This window comes from Mobula birostris, chromosome 20 (assembly GCF_030028105.1).
Source record: "Mobula birostris isolate sMobBir1 chromosome 20, sMobBir1.hap1, whole genome shotgun sequence".
NCBI lineage: Eukaryota > Metazoa > Chordata > Chondrichthyes > Myliobatiformes > Myliobatidae > Mobula > Mobula birostris.
The window spans coordinates 14196264-14217927 of record NC_092389.1 but is presented as its reverse complement, the minus strand read 5'-3'; the positions used below and the strand labels follow the sequence as shown (position 1 = coordinate 14217927).

The 21664-nt window shown below is 42.1% G+C and overlaps 1 protein-coding gene across 3 annotated transcripts in view; it reads right to left on the bottom strand.

Annotated features, from left to right (window-relative positions):
* Nucleotides 1–21664, bottom strand: part of LOC140185062 (myelin protein zero-like protein 2) — a 29260-nt gene that overhangs the window by 6158 nt on the left and 1438 nt on the right. For all 3 annotated transcript variants that reach the window (XM_072238298.1, XM_072238297.1, XM_072238299.1), the window contains exon 2: nt 6915–7081. In XM_072238298.1, the coding sequence (XP_072094399.1) occupies nt 6915–7081 (167 nt within the window). The remainder of the gene's footprint in view (nt 1–6914; nt 7082–21664) is intronic.

Below are 21664 nucleotides of genomic sequence, written 5' to 3'. Positions count from 1 at the left end.
GATTTATGAGGAAAAACCGGACAGACTGGAACTTTTTTCCTTGGAACAAAGGAAGTTGGGGGTGCGGTGACAAAACAGGTTATAAAATTATGATGGGCATACATAAGGTGGATAGTCACAGTCTTTTACCCAAGGTAAGGAATCCATTGGTTTATTGTCTCAAATTGTCACATGTACTGAGATAGAGGGAAAGGCTTGTCTTGCATACTGTTCATACAGATCAAATCATTACACAGTGTGTTGAGGTAAAACAAGGTAAAACAATAACTGAACGCAGAATAAAGTGCAAAAGGCAACTCAAAAAAGTGCAGTGCATGTAAAGGATGAAGTGCGAGATCATAATGAGGTAGGATGTGAATGCCAAGAGACCATCTTATCGTACAAAAGGCCCAGTCAAGAGTCTAAGAACAGTGGGATTAGAAGCTGTCCCTTGAGTGTGGTGGTAGGTGCTTTCAGGCTTTTGTATCTATTCCTCCAATGGGAGATAGGAGAAGTGGGAATGTCTGGCATGGAGGGGGGGTCCTTGAATATGCTGGCTGCTTTGGGGGTGCTTTGGAGCCATGATCTAAGATGGCAGCTTAACGTGGAGGCTGCGTACGACCTTGCACTAAACAGCTTTAAAACCCTAAGTTAACAATACCAACTGAACCCGGACTATGTCAAAAATGACTACAATCAAGGACTGTGATATCTTCACCTGAAGACGCGGCTCCCAAAAACTGAAAATCAACACTCCATCAACAGAGCAAGATGAGGAAGCTACTAGTAACATGACGGAGCTAACGGCAGTTCTAGCTGAACTAAAGTTACTTCACTCTGAGCTTGGAGGATTTGGATCAGAACTGGACAGTATAGATGACCGCCTAGGTAAGATGGCCAGCTCTGTCGCTGTCTTGGAAAACAAGATGTCGGGGGTGAAACGAAATGTTGCTTCTAATACCACACGGATGGAAGAGGCTGAAAAACGAATAATGACGACAGAGGAGCACCTGGAAAAGAACAAGACTGAACTAACCAATGCCATGAAACGAATCGCCCACTTGGAATCCAAGACTGAAGACCTGGAGAATCGGAGTCGAAGGGAAAACTTGTGGTTGTTCGGCCTCCGGGAGGGCACTGAGGGAAACCAACCTCTGCTGGAGTTTATACAAAACATGCTGCCGTGCTGGCTGGAGCTGGACACCGACAGATCCTTCATTCTAGAAAGAGTTCACCGAACTCTCGCACCGCCGAAACCAAACCAGAACAGAGCGGTTCTCATTCAGTTCCTGAGATTTCAGGATCGGGAGTTTCACTTCACTAAACAGTGTGATATCATGTATGAGGGAAACAAGCTTTTCTTCGCTCAGGACCTCTCAGCTGAGACCATGTGACAGCGAAATGAGTTCAACACGGTCAGAAGAGTGCTTGTCGAAAAAGGAACATTCCGCGGATTTCAACATAAGCCATGCAAGATGAGGGTCCTTCACAATGGGAAAATACTCCCGTTTACATCACCAGATGCAGAGGCAGAACATTTCCATCGAGGACACACCTGAGGGGTCTGATTAAGGCAGTGGTCAGATTTGTTTACTTCCATACCCATGAGAATCAGCTGATACTGACTGCTTAACAGGTATAAGCCTGCACTGAGTCCCAGAAGACATTTTTTTTCCTTCCTTTATTTTTCTTTTTCTAGAACTGCCACTTTAGCCTCTTTTATTCTAGTCTTGAAAAGATACTGTATTTAAGAGGTTGTTTATGCCGCCAGATTAGCTTTATTATTTTGCCTATTTTCATTATTTATAACATTTTTGTTGAAACCTTAATTCTATTGAGATGGAACTCCATAGATCTGAACGAACATTTAAAATAGGCAATACTGGCATATAGTTCAGTGGCTACTTTGATTTTATTTCTATGCTAAGTGGGTTGAGTATATAACGTTCAAGATATAATAAGGTGCATGGTTGATGGGCATCACTAGTTGCCGATGGAGTTAGGTTCACACAGTTGGCTGCTCTTCCACAGAATGGATCAGCACAAGCCGTATAGTTTTTTGTTTTGAGTAAGGGAGGGGGAATTCATAGAAACATAGAAAATAGGTGCAGGAGTAGGCCATTCGGCCCTTCGAGCCTGCACCACCATTCAGTATGATCATAGCTGATCATCCAACTCAGAACCCTGTACCTGCCTTCCCTCCATACCCCCTGATCCCTTTAGCCACAAGGGCCATATCTGAACATTCAAGAGTTCAAATGTCTATATGTGTAAATGTATATGTGTTTTTTCTTTTTCTATATGTATGTCATGCACCCAACACAGCAGTAATATTTCTCACTCCTTTTCCTGGTATAATTGACATGTACTATATATGGAACAAACGAGCACTCAGAATATCTTTAATATAAAAGTCACAAGCTGGAATGTTATAGGGGACCAAAGGAGTTAACCAAATTGAAACAGGTTATAAATAGGATCAAACAGCTTAAGTCCAAAATAATTTTTCTTCAAGAAACCCATCTGACAGTCTCAGATATTAAACTGGTATGGAATAGACGGCCAGGCCAAGTAATCTATGCAACATACAACAACTATGCTAGAGGTGTACTTATTCTTATTCATAGAACGATACCATTTCAAACTATAAAAACAATTCAAGACTCAGCCGGAAGGTATGTTATTAAGCAAGGTAAAATCCTTTCTTTCACATTAAACCTAGTCACAATATATGGCCCAAATGAGGATAATCCCAAATTTTTTGAAGATTTTTTCCTTACTGTGTCCACTTTACGAGGCTTTTATATCATTGGAGGAGACCTTAATTGTACTTTAAACCCAGCAATGGATCGCTCTACAGGCTGTGATACCTATAAGGCACAAACTAGAAAGTTACTAAAACAATACATTGTGGATATAAATTTGGTTGAAGTATGGAGAGAACAAAACCCTGGCAAAATAGAATACTCTTGCCATTCAAGTATATGTAAATCTCGTTCTCATATTATTTTCTTGTCTCAAGAGAGCTCTTATCAAAGATTAAAAGTTGCTGGTATGATGGCATAGCAATAAGCGGCCATGCTGCTATTTCATTAAGTATTCATAGAGAGAAATTTATTCACAGTCCCCCTAACTGGCAATTTCAGGTGAGATGGCTACAAAACCCAGACTTTGTTAAGTTTGTGGGAACTAAAATAGATAGTTATTTTGAGTTAAATACAGATCAAACTAGCGCCAGCACGAGATGGGAGGCGTTCAAGGTATATATTAGAGGAGAAATCATTAGCTACACAAGCTTTAAGGCCAAACAGCAAAAAACAGAGATGGAAACTTTGTAAAAACAAATTAAATCTTTAGAGATAGAACTAAATGAAAGGGATGATCCAACAAAACAAAGGGATGATCCAACAAAACAAAGAGATTTGCTACCTTTGAGAGCCAAATATAATAAATTATCTGCTGATAAAGCTGCAAAAAGTTTAATGTGGCTGAAGCAATCTTATTACGATCAAGGAGAAAAAGCTGGGAAACTCTTGGCGTGGAGAATTAAAAAAATACAGTCTGATAGAGCAATTAACAGTAGAATAACCTCTTCAGGAAGCCTAACAGTAGACCCACTGGAAATTAATAACATTTTTAGAGAATTTTATGAACATTTATATAGATCAGAATGCCCCCAAGCCTCAGAAGAACGGGACACATTTCTTTATCAGTTTCAATTCCAGACACTGACAGAAGATGCAAAAAAGGAGTTAGATAGAGGGAAAACAATTGAAGAGATATCACAGGCTATCCAAAGTATTAACAGTGGTAAAGCACCAGGGCCTGACAGCCTACCAATTGAATTCTACAAAACATTTCAAGAAAAATTACTGTCCCACTCTTAAATATGCATGACGAATCTTATCGGAATGGAACTCTCCCACCCTCCTTAAGGCTGGCAATGATAACGCTGATCCTGAAACCAGGCAAACTGCCTACAGAATGTTCCTCATTTAGACTGATAAGTCTAACTGGATCGGACACAAAAATACTTTGTAAAGCCTTAGCAAGAAGATTAGATCCTTATATTCCACATCTAGTTCATAATGATCAGAATGGTTTTGTGCAAAAACGCCAAGGATTCCATAATAGTAGAAGAGTTCTTAACATAATTCATGAAAAATTTGATGCTAAAGATACAGCAGTATTATCACTGGATGCTTGGCAGGCCTTCGATACAATAGAATGGCCATATTTATTTAATGTATTGCCTAGATTTGGATTTGGAAAGAACTTCCTTAAATGGATTCAGAATTTATATACAAACCCAATAGCCAGTGTCTTAACAAATATATAGTTTCTAAACCAGTCAACTTGGAACGATCTACTCGCCAGGGATGCCCTTTGTCACCAATGTTGTTTATACTGGCCATAGAACCCCTGGCTATGGCAATAAGAACGCAGACAAGCCTGTCGAGCGTCCAGTTAGGAGAACAGGAACATAGAATATCCTTATATGCTGACAACGTGATTCTTTTTTTAACAAATTTATCCGTCAGTATTCCAAACTTAGTGCAACAGATTGAATTGTTTGCACAGTTCTCTGGTTATAACATTAACAACTCAAAATCATCAACAAAGAAGAAAGATTGAAACCAGTCATAAAAGCCCCATTTAGGAAGGATTTACCTACAAACGTACCTTGGTGTCAAAATTACTCCTGAAATTAAAACGATCGTCCCTACAAACTATGACCCACTAGTGGGCGAAGTGAAGGAGATGTTGGATCGATAAATAACAATGCCCATATCAATGGCCATACAAATATGATCAAAATGAATATATTACCAAAATTTCTATACCTTTTTCCAATCACTTCCTCTCCCACTACCAAAATTATTTTTTGATAAGCTTAATAGTATCTTTAGTAAATTCATTTGGAATAATAAAAAATCTAGACTGAGACTTAGGCTGCTATATCTGCCGTATGAAAGGGGAGGGCTACGGCTCCCGAACCTGAAATGGTATTATTGGTCTGCTCAGTTACGTTCTGCATTGTTTTATTTCTCAATGGAGGCCCTTCCAGCCTGGGTGAGTGTGGAACAGGCATCAGTACCAAACCTCCCATTATAGCTCTGTCTATACTCTGCAGACCTCAGAAATCTGAAAAGAACAACTGAGAACCCTTTCCTCAAAAATACTATTGACATCTGGTATAAAGCACATCAGCATATTAAAGATACTCCTCCCATTTCTCGCTTCTCCCTGGTATGGGGCAACACATACTTCAGGGCAGGAAGAGCAGATGGTGGTTTCACAATCTGGGCAGACAAAGGTGTGCAGAAAATAGAGGACCTTTATATGAATAGTAATCTTATGACATTTGATCAATTGTGTCAGACACACCATATTCCTAAAAAACACTTTTTAAATATTTGCAACTGAAACATTTCATATTATCAAAATATAAGCATTTAATATCTGACCCACCACTATCACATCTTGAAACTCTTACGCTTTGAAACCTAACGGGGAGGAGTCAGATTTCTTTATTCTATACAGCTTTGATGTCATATGATAAGGAGTCCACCATTGACAGGCTAGAGGCATGGAGAATGGATGTTCAAGAGGACATACAAGAAACTGAGTGGGAAATGGCGTGCTTAAAAGCCCAAAAAATCAATTAACAGGAGAATGAAGCTATTACAATACAAATGGTTAATGAGAACTTATATTACCCTGGTCAAACTGAACCATTGGTCCCCTGACATCCCAGACACTTGTGTTAAATGTTTAGAAGAAAAAGGTACTCTATTTCACTGTGTATGGGACTGTCCAAAATTTAAAAAATACTGGAAAATAGTTGTTCAGACTATATCGGAGATTGTTGGAATAAAGGTGCCTCACCAAGCAAAAATGTGTGTACTAGGTATATATCCAAAAAACTTTTCCGTTAGTTCAAAACAGTCAACTTTAATTGACTTTGGACTCCTGCAGGCCAGGAGGATGATAAATTTATCTTGGAGAAAAATGGATATACCTTCCATACATGTATGGGTGAAGGAGATGGCATCTTGTATTATATTGGAGAGACTGACTTACATAACCAGAGGAAGGGCAGGAGAATTTGAAAATGTGTGGAAACCTTTATTGGACTTTCTTGGACGTCAAGGTGCACAGTCATTTTGAAATAGCTGTGTGTTGTTGAGTGCTTTTAATGGTTTTTTTTTCCTGATGTGTTTTTATTTTGTTTTGTTAAATATGTGAAATATGTGTAATGTTATATTTCTTTTCCTTTGATGGTGAAAAACATAATGACATGTTTCACTATTTAGTTTAATTATTATAGTTTATTTGTATATGTGAAATATAGGTAGAATTTAATAAAAATATTGTTTTAAAATGCTGGCTGCTTTACTAACGAGATGAGGAGTTTAGACAGAGTCCAGAGAGGGGAGGCTGGCCTTTGTGATGTGCTGAGCTGTGTCCACAAAACTAGCGTGCGCAGGTTTAGCGCAAGAGGGAACAATTTATAAATGATATGAGAGGCAAGCTTTCCCACACAGAGGGCAAGGGGTATCTGAAACGAGCTGCCAGAAGGAGTGGTGGCGGTGGGTGTGATTAGGATAGAGTAAGAGGAATATTGGCCAAATGCAGGCAAAGGAGATTGCTCAGGGAGACTCCTAGCTTAGCATCGACGAATTGGGCAAAAAGACTTGTTTCTGTGCTTTCTAACTCAATGACTCTAATGCTGGTCTTGCCAGAGACATGCAGTTTGTGTGGCACAGGATTCAAACCGTATCTAGTGAAGCGAGTCCAAGCCACAGTATTTGGGGCAGGAGACACCTGTTGGGAAGGGATTAATCAATGTAACACTGAGCTTGTGTTGTTCTGTCGGTGCATTCCCAGTCCGAGAGTTCATTTTGTGCTGGAGCTCCACCCAGAATACTCACAACTTCCTCAGTGCCACTGTTCTCGGGTCGGAAGGACCAGGTAACAGTCGTCTGTTTCCCAACAGGGGAGCTGGATTGAAATGTGCACTTTAGACGGCGCTCGGTGCCATTTCGGGCCTCAACATTGCCTTCTGTGTACACGTGAACACCAGCAACATTGCCGATACCTGCACAGGAAATAGATCACCGTTCAGCAAGATTAGCACCACTCACTTCACAAATGTACAGAGTTACAGTTTCTCAGATAAGAGTCATGTACTGTGCAAATGCACAGTTCCTGTGTATTCAACTATTACACAACAGCTAATGTTCTGATTATTAACTTCACTTTGCATAAATCTTAATTCCTGTGAATACTTCCTTGACATTATTTTTAAACATACACTCATTTACAACATCGTTTACAACAGAAGTAACCATTCATTGGTCACAAGGAATGGGTTAGGCAATCTCTTAAAAAAAGAACACTTCACCCTTTAGCAGATGCTGCCAATCTGGAGGGAGCCTCCCTTAGAAAGACCACTTGTATTAATAGTCTAAAAGCAGTCAAAACCTCAATCATCCTACCATGGATAATGGGAATAAGGAGAGATTGGATAGGCTAGGACTGTTTTTCCCCTGGGGTGTAGGAGGTTGAGGGAAAATCATGTAGGGTCATAGATGAACAGGCGGATCATGAGATGAATAGCCAAAGTCTTTTCCCCAGATTATGGAAGTCCAAGACTAGAGCGATTAGGTTTAAGGTAAGAGCGGAAAATTTTAAGAGAACTCAAGGGACAACCTTTTCACGTGAATATGTGGAATGAGCTGCCGGGGAGGTGGTAGAGGCGAGTACAATTATGATATTTGAACAGGTACATGAAAAGGAAAGGGTTGGATATGGGACAGACAGGTTGCAAAGATTGCCTAGCTTGTTTCTGCTGTTCCACAGAACATTCACCCACTCTTTTGTTCCTATTTCTAATACCACATGAAGGCAAATATTCTAACAGAAATAATGATCCATCCCAGTGGGCAAGTCTCTGTAGTAAACAGCAATGAGACATTGAGCATATTGTCTGCTATGAGGATATTGGTTGAAGAATATGGAATATGACAATGGGGAAGATTTCTCTCCTTTGAGAGAGGACAAGGTGGCCTGGTATAAACAAACATCATCCTTGACTCCAGGTACCAATAGGAAAGACCTCACTTCTCAAACCATTCTCACATTACACCCCACACCGAAACTTACCCAGACCAACCGCTGTTAATACACTAACTTTAATGAGATATGGAAACACTGGCATGAAAAATGCAATGACAGCTCCCAAACACAAAAAGATTTGATAAGTAGGACTGAGCACAATGGTGGGTGTGATGATAGTGAACAGAAGTTGTCAGACTGGCCTCCCTGATCCTGTAACAACTCAGGATAGACTCAGCACTGGAGCACCACATAGATGTGTTCCCTCCCATCTCCTATTTTCTACCTACACCAATGACTGCACTCCAATGATCTACTGACATTAGATTAATTACAGGAGATGACTAATCCAACTACCATCAACAAATAAGCAACCTATTGTCTTGGTGCAATCACAGCAGCTTGGAGCTGAATGCCCTCAAAGCCATGGAGATGCATATTCAATTTCAAGTGAAATGTGTCTCCTCGCTGCCCAATCATCAACAACTCTATAATTAGCACCATTTTAACAGGTTCCTGGGCACCATTATTTCACAGGACCCCATGTGGGAGAACCACATCCACTTCACTAATGGAAAGGTTCAGCAGAGGATGTACTTCTTGTGGCAGCTGGTAAAATTCTATCTTCCACAGAACATACTAGAGCAATTCTGCATTTTATCATCATAGAAAGCATCCTCACAACAGCTATTACTGTCTGGTTTTGTGCAGCATATCCTCTCACAATAGCCAAAAACTACAGCAAGCTATCAGGTCAGCAGAACAGGTAATTGGCTGCAGTCTTCCATCACTGCAAGACTTGTATGCGTCCAGGACAAAAAAGTAGACAAGGAAAATCATTGCAGACACCATCCACCCAGCAAGCTGCCTTTTCTAAAAGCTCCTTCCTAGAAAATGCTATACAGCTATTAAAACAAAGCTTTCACACCATTTTAACAGTTTCTTCCCCCATGCAGTTAAATTTGATCAACCATTCTAGTTAGCCCCCCACCCCCCCCCCTCTCTATTACTGCACTGCCCTGTAAACACTTAGAACGTAAGGAGCTGATTATTGAGTTCAAGAGGAGGTCCACAAGCCAGTCCTTATCGAGGATCAGCAATTCTAAAATCCTCAGCGTTATCATTTCAGAGGGCCTGTCCTGCATCCAGCACGCAAGTACAATTAAGAGGAAGGCACAGCAGCGCCTCTAATTCAATAGGAGTTTGTGAAGATTCAGCATGACATCTAAAACTTTGACAAACTTCAATCGATGTGTGGTGGAGAGTATATTGACTGGCTGCATCAAGGTCTGGTATGGAAACTCCAATGTCCTTGAACGGAAAATCCCAGAAAAAGTAGTGTATATGGCCGAGTCCATCACAGGTAAAGCCCTCCCCACCATTGAGCACATCTACATGGAGTGCTGTTGCAGGAAAGCAGCATCCGTCATCAGGGACCCCCATGCTCTCTTCTTGCTGCTGTCATCAGGACGAAGGTCAGAAGCCTCAGAAACAGTTTTTAATCCTGAACCATCAGGCTCTTGAACCAGAGGGGGTAACTTCACCTGCTCTATCACTGGAATGTTCCCACAACCCGTGGATTCACTTTCAAGGACTCTTTTATCTCATGTTCTCAATATTTATAGTTTATTTATTATTATCATTATTTTTCTTTCTTTTTGTAGGTTCATGCAGAGTTTGTGGCATTTTGCACACTGGTTGTCCGCCCTGTTGGTGCAGTCTTTCATTGATTCTATTATGGTTATTGGTTATATTGAGTATGCCCGCAAGAAAATGAACCTCAGGGTTGTGTACGGTGACATACATGTACTTTAATAAATTTACTTTGAACTATAAATACATGCTGTTATTTATGCACATTTGATTCCATATTTGTACTTTAACTTTATTTTTATATAATTCTTTATACTTTATAATTGTTGAATGTTGTTTTTCGTTACATGTTGCACCCTGACCAACACTTCACAGCAAATGCCCAATACATGTAAAGGTAAATGGAAAATAAAGTTAATCCTTGACAAACACTGGGGAGGGTATGTCTCCAACAATACTGCCCAGGTCCTAAAAATAAGGGCAATTAATCTTAATGTGAAGCCAGTGTGATTAACAAAAGCAACCTGCTTCATCCAAACTTAGCCTAGTGAAAAACAATTTTTTTTTGTGCAACTATTGAGTCAACTGCAAGTGAGTCATGGGAGTTTTATTTTCAGCATTGTGGCAAACAGGATCAACTGGGTAAAAGACTGAAGAGGTGGTACCACTAGCTGGGCTCAGATTACAATTTATCAATTAGCATCTCGTGCTCTAAATACTGCAGGAAATAAAATGTCAGAACAATCACTAGCTGCAAAGTACAGATAAACACCTCACACCAGTACTTTTGGCACATACAAATATTAGCACCACAAAATATGTTTCAAGGTTTTAGGTCAAGCTACAAGTTTCAAGGTCATTCCAGCTGAAACCTGAATCCAACAACTGTCCCTTCAAACCACACTTTGAGTGAATGGGATATCTGCCTGAGATTCGGTCAGAGGATGTGGCTTAAGGTCAGTGAACAGGTTCGATCCCTGCCTCCAGTGCTGTCTGTGTGTCAGGCACAGACAGAGATTCTCTCTGTGACCATGCGAAAACACCCTTCATCCCGAAAGCATGAAAATTGGGGTGTTAATTGTCCACTGCAAGTTGCCTCGAGTGTGAAGGAGAAGGCTAGATGGGAATGTGGGGAGTGAAAAATAGAATGTGTAAATAAGTCCTCAATGGTCAGTACAGACTCAGCGGGACAAAGGATCTATTTCTGTGCCTAATATTGCACATGCCATCTCTTTGGAAAAGTTATCCAGTTAATCCCTTCCCCTATTCTTTCACTACAGCTCTGCAATTTCAATCCTTCAGTGATACAGTTTGAAATCCTTATGGAAACTTGTTATGGAATTATCACGCACCATTTTCTTACACTGGGGAAAAGGAATCTTCTCACCTCAGCTTTTCTTCCCCGATTACCCCAAACCCTGTTAATCAACAATTATAACATCGAAACAATTTCCCAATGTTTCACAATCTCAAAACGCAAAACTAGTCATATGAAATAATCCAAGCAACAGACACTAAATACCGGAGGAACTCAGCAGGCCAGGCAGCATCTATGGAGAAGAGCATACAGTCGACGCTTCGGGCCGAGACCCTTCATCAGGATCAAATATTTCACCTAACTTGCAAACGGACCATTTCATCAGCTCAGTGCATTGTGGTGCCAAGTATTCATGACGTTTCTTGGGCCAAACCCCAAAGAGTCAATAAGATAATTCTATTTCTTCGCATAGCAGAATGTTATCGCCCAAACATGTCCCTGCTTGCCCACGCTAACATTCCTTGCAGTATCATTTCAAACACTCAGCATGGGACATACCATCTGATTTTAATATTTAACCTTTATGACAAGAAGTGGGTCAGTGCCACTACAGGGAGTACAGCTGTCTCACCAGCCTCAGCAAACTAGGTTCAACTGCTGCTGTCTGTGTGCAGAGTTTTCATGTTCTCCCTGCATTGTGTAGGCTTCCCCTGGGTGCTCTGGATTCCTCTCACATTCCAACAACATGTTAATTGGTAGACTAATTATCTCCTGTACATTGCCCTTTATATAGGGGGATCTGAGAGAATTAGGGAGGGGCTGCAATAATGAACAGATATGACAAGGAATGAGTTACAGGGGAATTACAGAGGAAATGAGATTGCTCTGAGAACTGACAAAGTCAGAAACGGTCTAAATGCCCTCCAGTATGTTATAGCAAATACAAACTTAATGCTGTGCACATATAGCCTCTGTTCTGTCTCCTTGTATCAGTTCTGAATAAATGGCTAATTTCCTAACATCCTGGAAGTGTGCTGTAAGGAGACCCATTAATTTTATCAGAAACTATGAAAGAGTTAATTGTTTTTTTTAGGAAATTGTGCTCACTGTCAAATAGTCACTCACCCTTTGTCCAAGAGCTGGCAGTTTAATACAATTGAATAACATGTTAGTCATGAGACTGGCATCATATAGGAGCTAAAATAGGTAACTTGGTAGGGATATCAAGTTGCCCAATATTCAGAAGATGTTATGTTCATTTTTAGAGAACCCATCTTTTCACTTTGAGATTAACAAATTCTCAAAGTTACATCTGTGGAGTTGGATTCCTCACCTCTGAAACACAAGTCTAGATTTACAGCGTTCATATTGGTGTGGACAATGAGATATTTCATTCACAGAAACATAGAAAATAGGTGCAGGAGTAGGCCATTCGGCCCTTCGAGCCTGCACCGCCATTCAGTATGATCATAGCTGATCATCCAACTCAGAACCCTGTACCTGCCTTCTCTCCATACCCCCTGATCCCTTTAGCCACAAGGGCCATATCTAAGTCCCTCTTAAATATAGCCAATGAACTGGCCTCAACTGTTTCCTGTGGCAGAGAATTCCACAGATTCACCACTCTCTGTGTGAAGAAGTTTTTCCTCATCTCGGTCCTAAAAGGCTTCCCCTTTATCCTCAGACTGTGACCCCTCGTTCTGGACTTTCCCCAACATCGGGAACAATCTTCCTGCATCTAGCCTGTCCAATCCCTTTAGAATTTTATACGTTTCAATCAGATCCCCCCCTCAATCTTCTAAATTCCAGAGAGTATAAGCCTAGTTGATCCAGTCTTTCATCATATGAAAGTCCTGCCATCCCAGGAATCAATTTGGTGAACCTTCTTTGTACTCCCTCTATGGCAAGAATGTCTTTCCTCAGATTAGGGGACCAAAACTGCACACAATACTCCAGGTGTGGTCTCACCAAAGCCTTGTACAACTGCAGTAGTACCTCCCTGCTCCTGTATTCGAATCCTCTTGCTATGAATGCCAGCATACCATTCGCCTTTTTCACCACCTGCTGTACCTGCATGCCCACTTTCAATGACTGGTGTACAATGACACCCAGGTCTCGTTGCACCTCCCCTTTTCCTAGTCGGCCACCATTCAGATAACAATCTGTTTTCCTGTTCTTGCCACCAAAGTGGATAACCTCACATTTATCCACATTAAGTTGCATCTGCCATGAATTTGCCCACTCACCTAACCTTTCCAAGTCACCCTGCATCCTCTTAGCATCCTCCTCACAGCTAACACTGCCGCCCAGCTTCGTGTCATCCGCAAACTTGGAGATGCTGCCAGTGAATGTAGATTCCATAAGAATACTTCTTCCTCTCTGTCCTTGCCAAAATTTACCCCTCACAAGCATCACGAAAGAAGTGATTAACACTCTGCAGATGCTGGAAATCATAAGCAACAGTCACAAAATGCTGGAAGAACTCAGCAAGTCAGGTGAAAGTTCTCGGCGACTGTTTATTCCCCTCCATAGATTTTGCCTGACTTGCTGAGTTCCTTCAGCATTTTGTGTGTGAAGTTGGCAGGGTTTGCTGTGTACAAAAGGGCTGCTATACTTCCTGTGTCGGACAGTGACTGTAAAGAGATATGGCAATAAAGTGTTTGGGATTTGCCCAAAGTTATGAGATTCAAGTCACTTTTTGAAATTATCAGTCATCTGTAGTGGATTGGACACTTATTGTAATGTATGATGCGTTCTGATTGGCTGCATCACTGTTTGGTATTGGGGGGAGCTACTGCACAAGATCAAAGTAAGTTGCAGAAACATGTAAAACTGGTCAGCTCCATCATGAGTACCAGCCTCCGTAGTATCCAAGACATCTTCAAGGAGCGGTGCCATAGGAAGGCAACTCCCATCATTGAGGACCCCCACCACCCAGGACATGCCCTCTTCTCATTGTTACCATCAGGAAGGAAGACGGCACACACTCAATGATTCAGGAACCACTTCTTCCCCTCTGCCATCTGATTTCTATGAACCCATGAACACTATCTCAACACTTTTTTTATTTCTTGCGTTTTTTTTGCACTAGTTATTTTAACTTAACTATTTAATGTAACTCAGTTTTTTTCTATATTATGTATTACATTTTACTGCTGCCATAAAGTTAACAAATCTTGCAACATATGCCAGTGATATTAAACCTGATTCTTGCACCCATTTCCTTAATCGTTTTTGTTTATATACCTCATTTAACAAATGCCCTGGATTGTCCCTTCCCATTTGGTACTTCAGGTCACCAACTACATATTCTCTGAAGATCTCCCTCCTCTGTACCATCACTACCCATCTCGCTCCTCAAACAACCTGCAACGTCACAGATCCCAGAGTCCTCTGCACTCCACAGTCTAAAGTTCAGAAGCATTCATCATACCAGCTTCTCCTCACCAAGCAGAATTTCTTTTTTCCTTTCTCAGCTCTTACCCTTTTCTCCTTTTATCGAATCTCTTCCCACTTTTTTTTTGCTGGTGGGAGAAGGGGGGATCGTGTTTGCCGCCACTTGCGCGCAGGAGAGAGGTGAGCTGGGGGGGGGGGTTACTTTGGGGATCTAACATTTAACTGTCGTTCATTCTTTGGGGCATTCCTCTGTTTTCGTGGATGTTTGTGAAGAAAAAGCAAGGGTCACCACCAAGTTCAAGAACAGTTACTACCCCTCAACCATCAGGCTCTGTAAAGGGAAATCTTGCCTGACAAATCTGCTAGAATTCTTCGAAGAAGTAACAAACAGGGTGGACAAAGGAGAGGCAGTAGATGTCATTTACATAGATTTTCAGAAGGCATTTGATAAGGTACTACCCACGAGGCTGCTTACAAGATAAAATCCTGTGGTGTTACAGGAAAGACACTGGCATGGATAGAGGAATGGCTGACAGGCAGGAGGCAGTGAGTGAGAATAAAAGGGGCCTTTTCTAGTTGGTTGCCAGTGACTAGTGGTGTTCCCCAAGGGTCAGTATTGGGTCAGCTACTTTTCACATTGTCAATGATTTGGATAATGGAATTGGTGGCTTTGTGGCAAAGCTTACAGATGGTATGGAGATAGATGGAAGGGTAGGTGGAAGTAATGCGATTTGGACAAATTGGAAGAATGGGCAAAACAGTGGCAGATGGAATACAGTGTTGGGAAATGTATGATAATGCATTTTGGTAAAAGAAACAAGAGTGCAGACTATTATCTAAGTGGGGAGAAAACTAAAACATCAGAGGTGCAGAGGGACTTAGGCGTCCTCGTGCAAGACTCCCAGAGGATTAATTCACAGGTTGAGTCTGTGATGCAATGTTGGTATTTATTTCAAGGGGAATAGAATATAAAAGCAATGAGATAATGCTGAGTCTTTATAAGACACTGGTCAGGCTGCACAAAGATCGACAAAAATTGGCAAGGATATGCCAAATTTCTTAAGCCTACTGAGGAAGTAGAGGCTTTGGTGAGCTTTCTTGGCCACGACATCTACATGGTTGGATCAGGACAGTCTGTTGGTGATCTTAGCTCCTGAGCACTTGAAACTGTCAACCCTCTGAACTTCAGCTGCTGATGATGACAGCAGCACGCACACCATCCCCTTCCTGAAGTCAGTGGCCAGCTCTTTTGTTTTACTGACATTGGAGTGAAGGCTACAGCAAGGCAAGGGTTAAAACTGTAAGCTGGCAGAACAGAGTGCAGACACTTTGTACAGCCTTTTGTGAGTGTGGAAGTTCAGTAAAGCAAGAGTCAAAATGATAAGCTGAGAGGGACAGTGTGCAGATGTAGTGCAGTCACTTAGGCTGAACATGGCCTTCAAACCCCAACTCTCCTTTGCACAGTTTTTATGTTCAATCCTTGGAACCAAAGTCACTAAGTGTACCAAGACTGGATAAAGATGTAAATAAAGGATTTGAGGGCAACACTAATTATTGGATCGTTATTTTACTAACTCTCAAGTATTATTGACCTTTACCACAAGATTTAAATGGATATTAGCACCCAAAATATCTATTAGGATTGGTACTTAAATATGCTAATTATGGAATTCAAAAGTACCTGAAGTTTCTATTGGATCAATATCTGTATCCATCTTGTCAATAACGTCAGAACCGTGTGGTGACAGGGGCCATACTGTTCTCCTTGCGCACAAGCAAACGAAGCACGGTTGAGGAATGAGTGCGAGTTGTCAGGTTCCAGTTCATTGGTGACAACACCAAGTCAGTAAGCACTCGACCTCCTTCCTGTACTCTGACTCATCATTATCTGAGATGCAGCCCACTACAAACCTGGAGCAGCATCTGGCCACACTGTGAGTGTAGAGTCGGGGGCTTGTGGTGCACCACTGTTGAGACTAACCATGGCACTGGTGTTACCACCTATCCTTACTGGTCAGAAAATTGAGGATGATTTGATCAGAGAGTTATTATAATGTCACGCGATTAAACTCCCCACTTATACTCCAGCAGTATCTCTCCTCCACCCCAACCTTAACAGCACTGTTCTCATTGACTAAAATTACAACCAACCAACTGTACCCAAACCATTTCCATTAATAGCCACCCTTCCGACACTCTCAGTCTGGTATCTGGAACTCACTAACACAAGGAGTAATTGAACTAAATAGCACAGGTTCAATTTACGAGGCAGTAAACAAGCACAAGGGAGAAATAATTACATAACATGCTGATAGGGCAAGATATGGCACCCCCCACACGCTACTCCTGACACAACAACATGTTATTGCAGTAAATTATTTGTATTTGTCGTTAGTTCTATGCTTCGTTTCCGAGTTCATTTACTTCAACTAATTTGTTCCAACTCCAACTTTTTCCTCACTATCCAAACATATCTGCAGCATTTGCAAAACTAAGCAAAATCCTGAAGGCCAGTCCAGAGTAACAGCACAGTTAGAAATTAACTTCAAACCTTGCACACTCACAAGGTTCTTTGTGGATTCAGGGATCAATCCAAATGCCTTTATAATGTTCAAATATACAGCTTATAAAAAGCAGGAGGACCAATGTTTTCTCTAAATTTGAAACCCAACCACTACAGATGTGTTTCCCACTTATATTCAAGTGGACTAATTGGACAGAATTACCTTACCTCAGTTGCTAACATTCTCAGAGGTCATGTGTTCAAATCGCACTCAAAGTGGGCACCACGGTAGTGTAGTGATTTAGCACAACACTTTACAGTACCAGCGACCCAGGTTCAATTCCCGCCACTGCCTGTAAGGAGTTGGTACGCTCTCCCCGTGACTGCATGGGTTTCCTCCGGGTGCTCCGGTTTCCTCCCACAGTGCAAAGACACAAGGGTTGGTAGGTTAATTAGCCATTGTAAATTGGCCCGGGATTAGGCTAGGATTAAATAGGGGGTTTGCTGGGGGGGGGGGGGGCTTGAAGCGCCTGTTCCGCACTGTATATCAACATAAATAAAAGTTGTTTGAGCTCTTCAATGTGATACTGAAGGCCTATTCCTTCTCAGAGGTGGTTGCAAAGAATTTCATGCCACCATTTTGAGGAAAACATGAGATAATCTCCTTGGCCTTCTGGCCAATATTCATCTCTCAATCAACATCACTAATAATGGATTATCCAGTCCTAATCACATTGCTGATTCTCAGAGCTTGCCAAACCTCCTCCTACTACGTCATTCTAGATATCAAGTGAGCATGAAGAAGCAAGTCACAAGTAGACAAGCTGTATCTGGAAGCAAGCATCAGGAACTAGTTACACCTTTACATGGGAACTAAATGAAAAGGACAACTGTAAAGAACTCAGGTCTCCAACAGGACAACAAGGGGAGGGTCTGTGGGAAAATTAATTGTAAACATACACAAAGTGCAGGAGGAGCTCAGAAAGTCAGACAGAATCTATGGAGGGGAAAAAACAGTCAAAGTTTCAGTTTGAGACGGTTCATCGGGACTGGAGAGGAAGGGGGAAGAAGCCAGAATAAGGTGGTGGGGGGGGGGGGAAGAGGGGAAGGAGTACAAGCTGGCAGGTGACAGGTGAGACCAGGTGAGGGGGAAGGTAGGTGTGTGGGGGAGGTGGGGAGCTGGGAGGCGATAGATGTAAGAAGTAATGGGCCGAAGAAGACGGAATCTAATAGGCGAGGACAGTGGACCATAGATGGGAAAAAGGGAAAGAGGAGGGCACCAAAGGGAGGTGATGAGCAGTGAGGAGAAGAGAAAGGGTGAAAGGGGGACAAGAATGGGGAATGGAAAAAAAGGGGTGGGGGGGAAGAAAGCCCTCTGTGCCCCTCCTCCTTCCCTTTCTTCCATAGTGCTCAAGTTTGTAATACATCAAAGCTTGAATTTATCCATTTGTTCGGAAGAAAAGAAAGTAGAAGTTTTGTATAAAACAACTTAATAGGTCAATAGGGTATTGGACTTCAGTGCAAGTGAAATGCAGTACTGAAGCCTTGCTAAACTGCACAGGGAAGTTTAGGAACAATACATGCATTAGGAGGAAAGAAGAATTCACTATTAATTCACTAGCAGTAACAGGATTGGTCGGAATCAGCATGGATTTATGAAGGGGAAATCGTGCTTGACTAATCTTCTGGAATTTTTTGAGGATGTAACTATGAAAATGGACGAGGGAGAGCCAGTGGATGTAGTGTACCTGGGCTTTCAGAAAGCCTTTGATAAAGTCCCACATAGGAGATTAGTGGGCAAAATTAGGGCACATGGTATTGGGGGCAGAGTACTGACATGGATTGAAAATTGGCTGGCTGACAGAAAACAAAGAGTAGCGATTAACAGGTCCCTTTCGGAATGGCAGGCGGTGACCAGTCGGGTACCGCAGGGTTCAGTGCTGGGACCGCAGCTGTTTGCAATATATATTAATGATTTAGATGAGGGAATTAAAAGTAACATTAGCAAATTTGCCAATGACACAAAGCTGGGTGGCAGTGTGAAATGTGAGGAGGATGTTATGAGAATGCAGGGTGACTTGGACAGGCTAGGTGAGTGAGCAGATGCACGGCAGATGCAGTTTAATGTGGATAAATGTGAGGTTATCCACTTTGGTGGTAAGAACAGGAAGGCAGATTATTATCTAAATGGAGTCAAGTTAGGAAAAGGGGAAGCACAACGAGATCTAGGTGTTCTTGTACATCAGTCACTGAAAGCAAGCATGCAAGTACAGCAGGCAGTGAAAAAAGCTAATGGCATGCTGGCCTTCATAACAAGGGGAATTGAGTATAAGAGCAAAGAGGTCCTTCTGCAGTTGTACAGGGCCCTGGTGAGACCACACCTGGAGTACTGTGTGCAGTTTTGGTCTCCAAATTTGAGGAAGGATATTTTTGCTATTGAGGGAGTGCAGCGTAGGTTCACAAGGTTAATTCCCGGGATGGCGGGACTGTTATATGTCGAAAGATTGGAGCGACTGGGCTTGTATACTCTGGAATTTAGAAGGCTGAGAGGGGATCTTATTGAAACATATAAGATTATTAAGGGATTGGACACGCCGGAGGCAGGAAGCATGTTCCCGCTGATGGGTGAGTCCAGAACCAGAGGCCACAGTTTAAGAATTAGGGGTAGGCCATTTAGAACGGAGTTGAGGAAAAACTTTTTCACCCAGAGAGTGGTGGATATATGGAATGCTCTGTCCCAGAAGGCTGTGGAGGCCAGGTCTCTGGATGTTTTCAAAAAAGAGATGGATAGAGCTCTTAAAGATAGCAGAATCCAAGGTTATGGGGATAGGGCAGGAACTGGATACTGATAGTGGATGATCATCCATGATCACAGTGAATGGCGGTGCTGGCTCGAAGGGCCGAATGGCCTACTCCTGCACCTATTGTCTATTCCTGGAACGAGGAAGCTGTCCTATGAATTAGCCTAACCTCTTCCTTATAAAAAAAATTATGAGTAACATCTTGAAAACATACAAATTTCAAAGGGGGAACTGAAAGAGCAACTGCTGTAGGTTTGTTTTCTCCTTTTAGGGTAGCGGTGGGAAGCTTCGATCTATGAGTGTAGTTTCAACATAAGGGACCACCTGCTTAGGACTGGAGGAGAAGGAGGAAAACCATCTCTGGAATTCTCTACCTCTTGCCTCACCTGCCACCGAAAGCTGCGGAGGTAGATTCGATAAAAGCTGAGGTAGATGGATATATGGACTAAAGTGAGATAAATTTCAGCAACCAAAACTTGATCCCCGAGCTCAAGAATGAACCTGACCATATGGAGGTTTAATATTAGTTTAACAAACATTGAATGTTTGTACGAGTAGGAAAGATTTCCATGTATTGGAACTGTTCAACAGGAGATAGTGAGAAGGGCTTCTAGGACTGAGTAAAAAGAAAAGTGAGAAGTGTATTTGTTCAACATTTTTTAGCATCTTGATCACATCAAAATGGTGGCCCTGGGCCTGTACTTAATGGAGTTCAGAATAATGATGTGGGGGGGGGGGGGGTGGAATTTACCAAATATTGAAAGGCCTAGATAAAGTGGATGTAGAGAGGATGCTTCCTTTAGTGTGGGAGTCTACGACCAGAGGGCACAGTCTCAGAACAGAAGAGTGTCCCTTTAGAACAGGGCCGAGGAGGAATTTCTTTAGCCAGAGGATGTGGAATTAATTGCCACAGGCAGCTGTGGAGGCCAAATCATTGGGTATACTTAAAGCGGAGTTTGATAGGTTCTTGATTAGTCAGGGAGTCAAAGGTTACGGGGAGAAGGCAGGAGAATGGATTGAGAGGGAAAATAAATCGGCCATGATGGAATGGCAGAACAGACTTGATGGGCTGAAGGGCCTAATTCTACTGTTATGTCTTATGGTCAAAGCACTTTATAAACAGGTCTTTCAGAAGTACTTAAACAGGGACAGGACCAGCCCATGCATCTCCTTGAGCCTGGCCAATCTGCTCTTGGACGGTTCTACTGCTGGAATCACAGCATGTCCCAGCTTTATCTGGAATCTATCCAACCTCTCCCTAAGCAAAGAACTGACCAGAAGCTGGTCTGATGTCTTGTTGGGTCAACCAAAGACTTCAAAACATACAGATGTTGGAAGTCTGAAATGAAAACAGGAAATACTAGAAATATTCAACAGATTGGGCAGCATCAGTGGAAGAAAGAACAGAGTCAATGTTTCAGGTCTGAAGACCACCAGAACTTAAGACCTTTCCAGCATTTTCTGGCTTTTCAATGGTACCACAGGCTGGGATCACAACCTCAGTTTCCAGCCAGAGCTGTGGCTTTGCCCTTCAGCCAGTGTTCCCATTCATCACACTCACCCCTCCACAGGGCAGCTCACAGCATTTCCACTCACTTGGCCGTGTACAGCTCGGTCCCACACAGCAAGCTTCAAACACGCATTGTATCAGCACAGTGACACTGTCCTTCAACAATGACCTGACACAATAACCCAACCAGTTCCTGATTTAATATCACAGTATAAATATTTTTAATATACAGTACTGTGCAAATGTCTTAGACACATTTCTATAGCTAGGGTACCTAAGACTTTTGTCAACATGGAGCAGAGAGTGAGGTTGTAAATCTGACAGGAGCAAAGGATATTGGGAATGGTGAGGGTGGAACACCAGGAGGGGTGTGGGACAGGTAGCAGAGGAGTGCCAGGGGAATGCTGGTGCTGTGGGTGCAGACACACCCAGCCCTGAGACACCAGGCAAGATCATTTGATTCCAAACAATTGGTTTATTGATCATTACAGAATGTCTCTCTG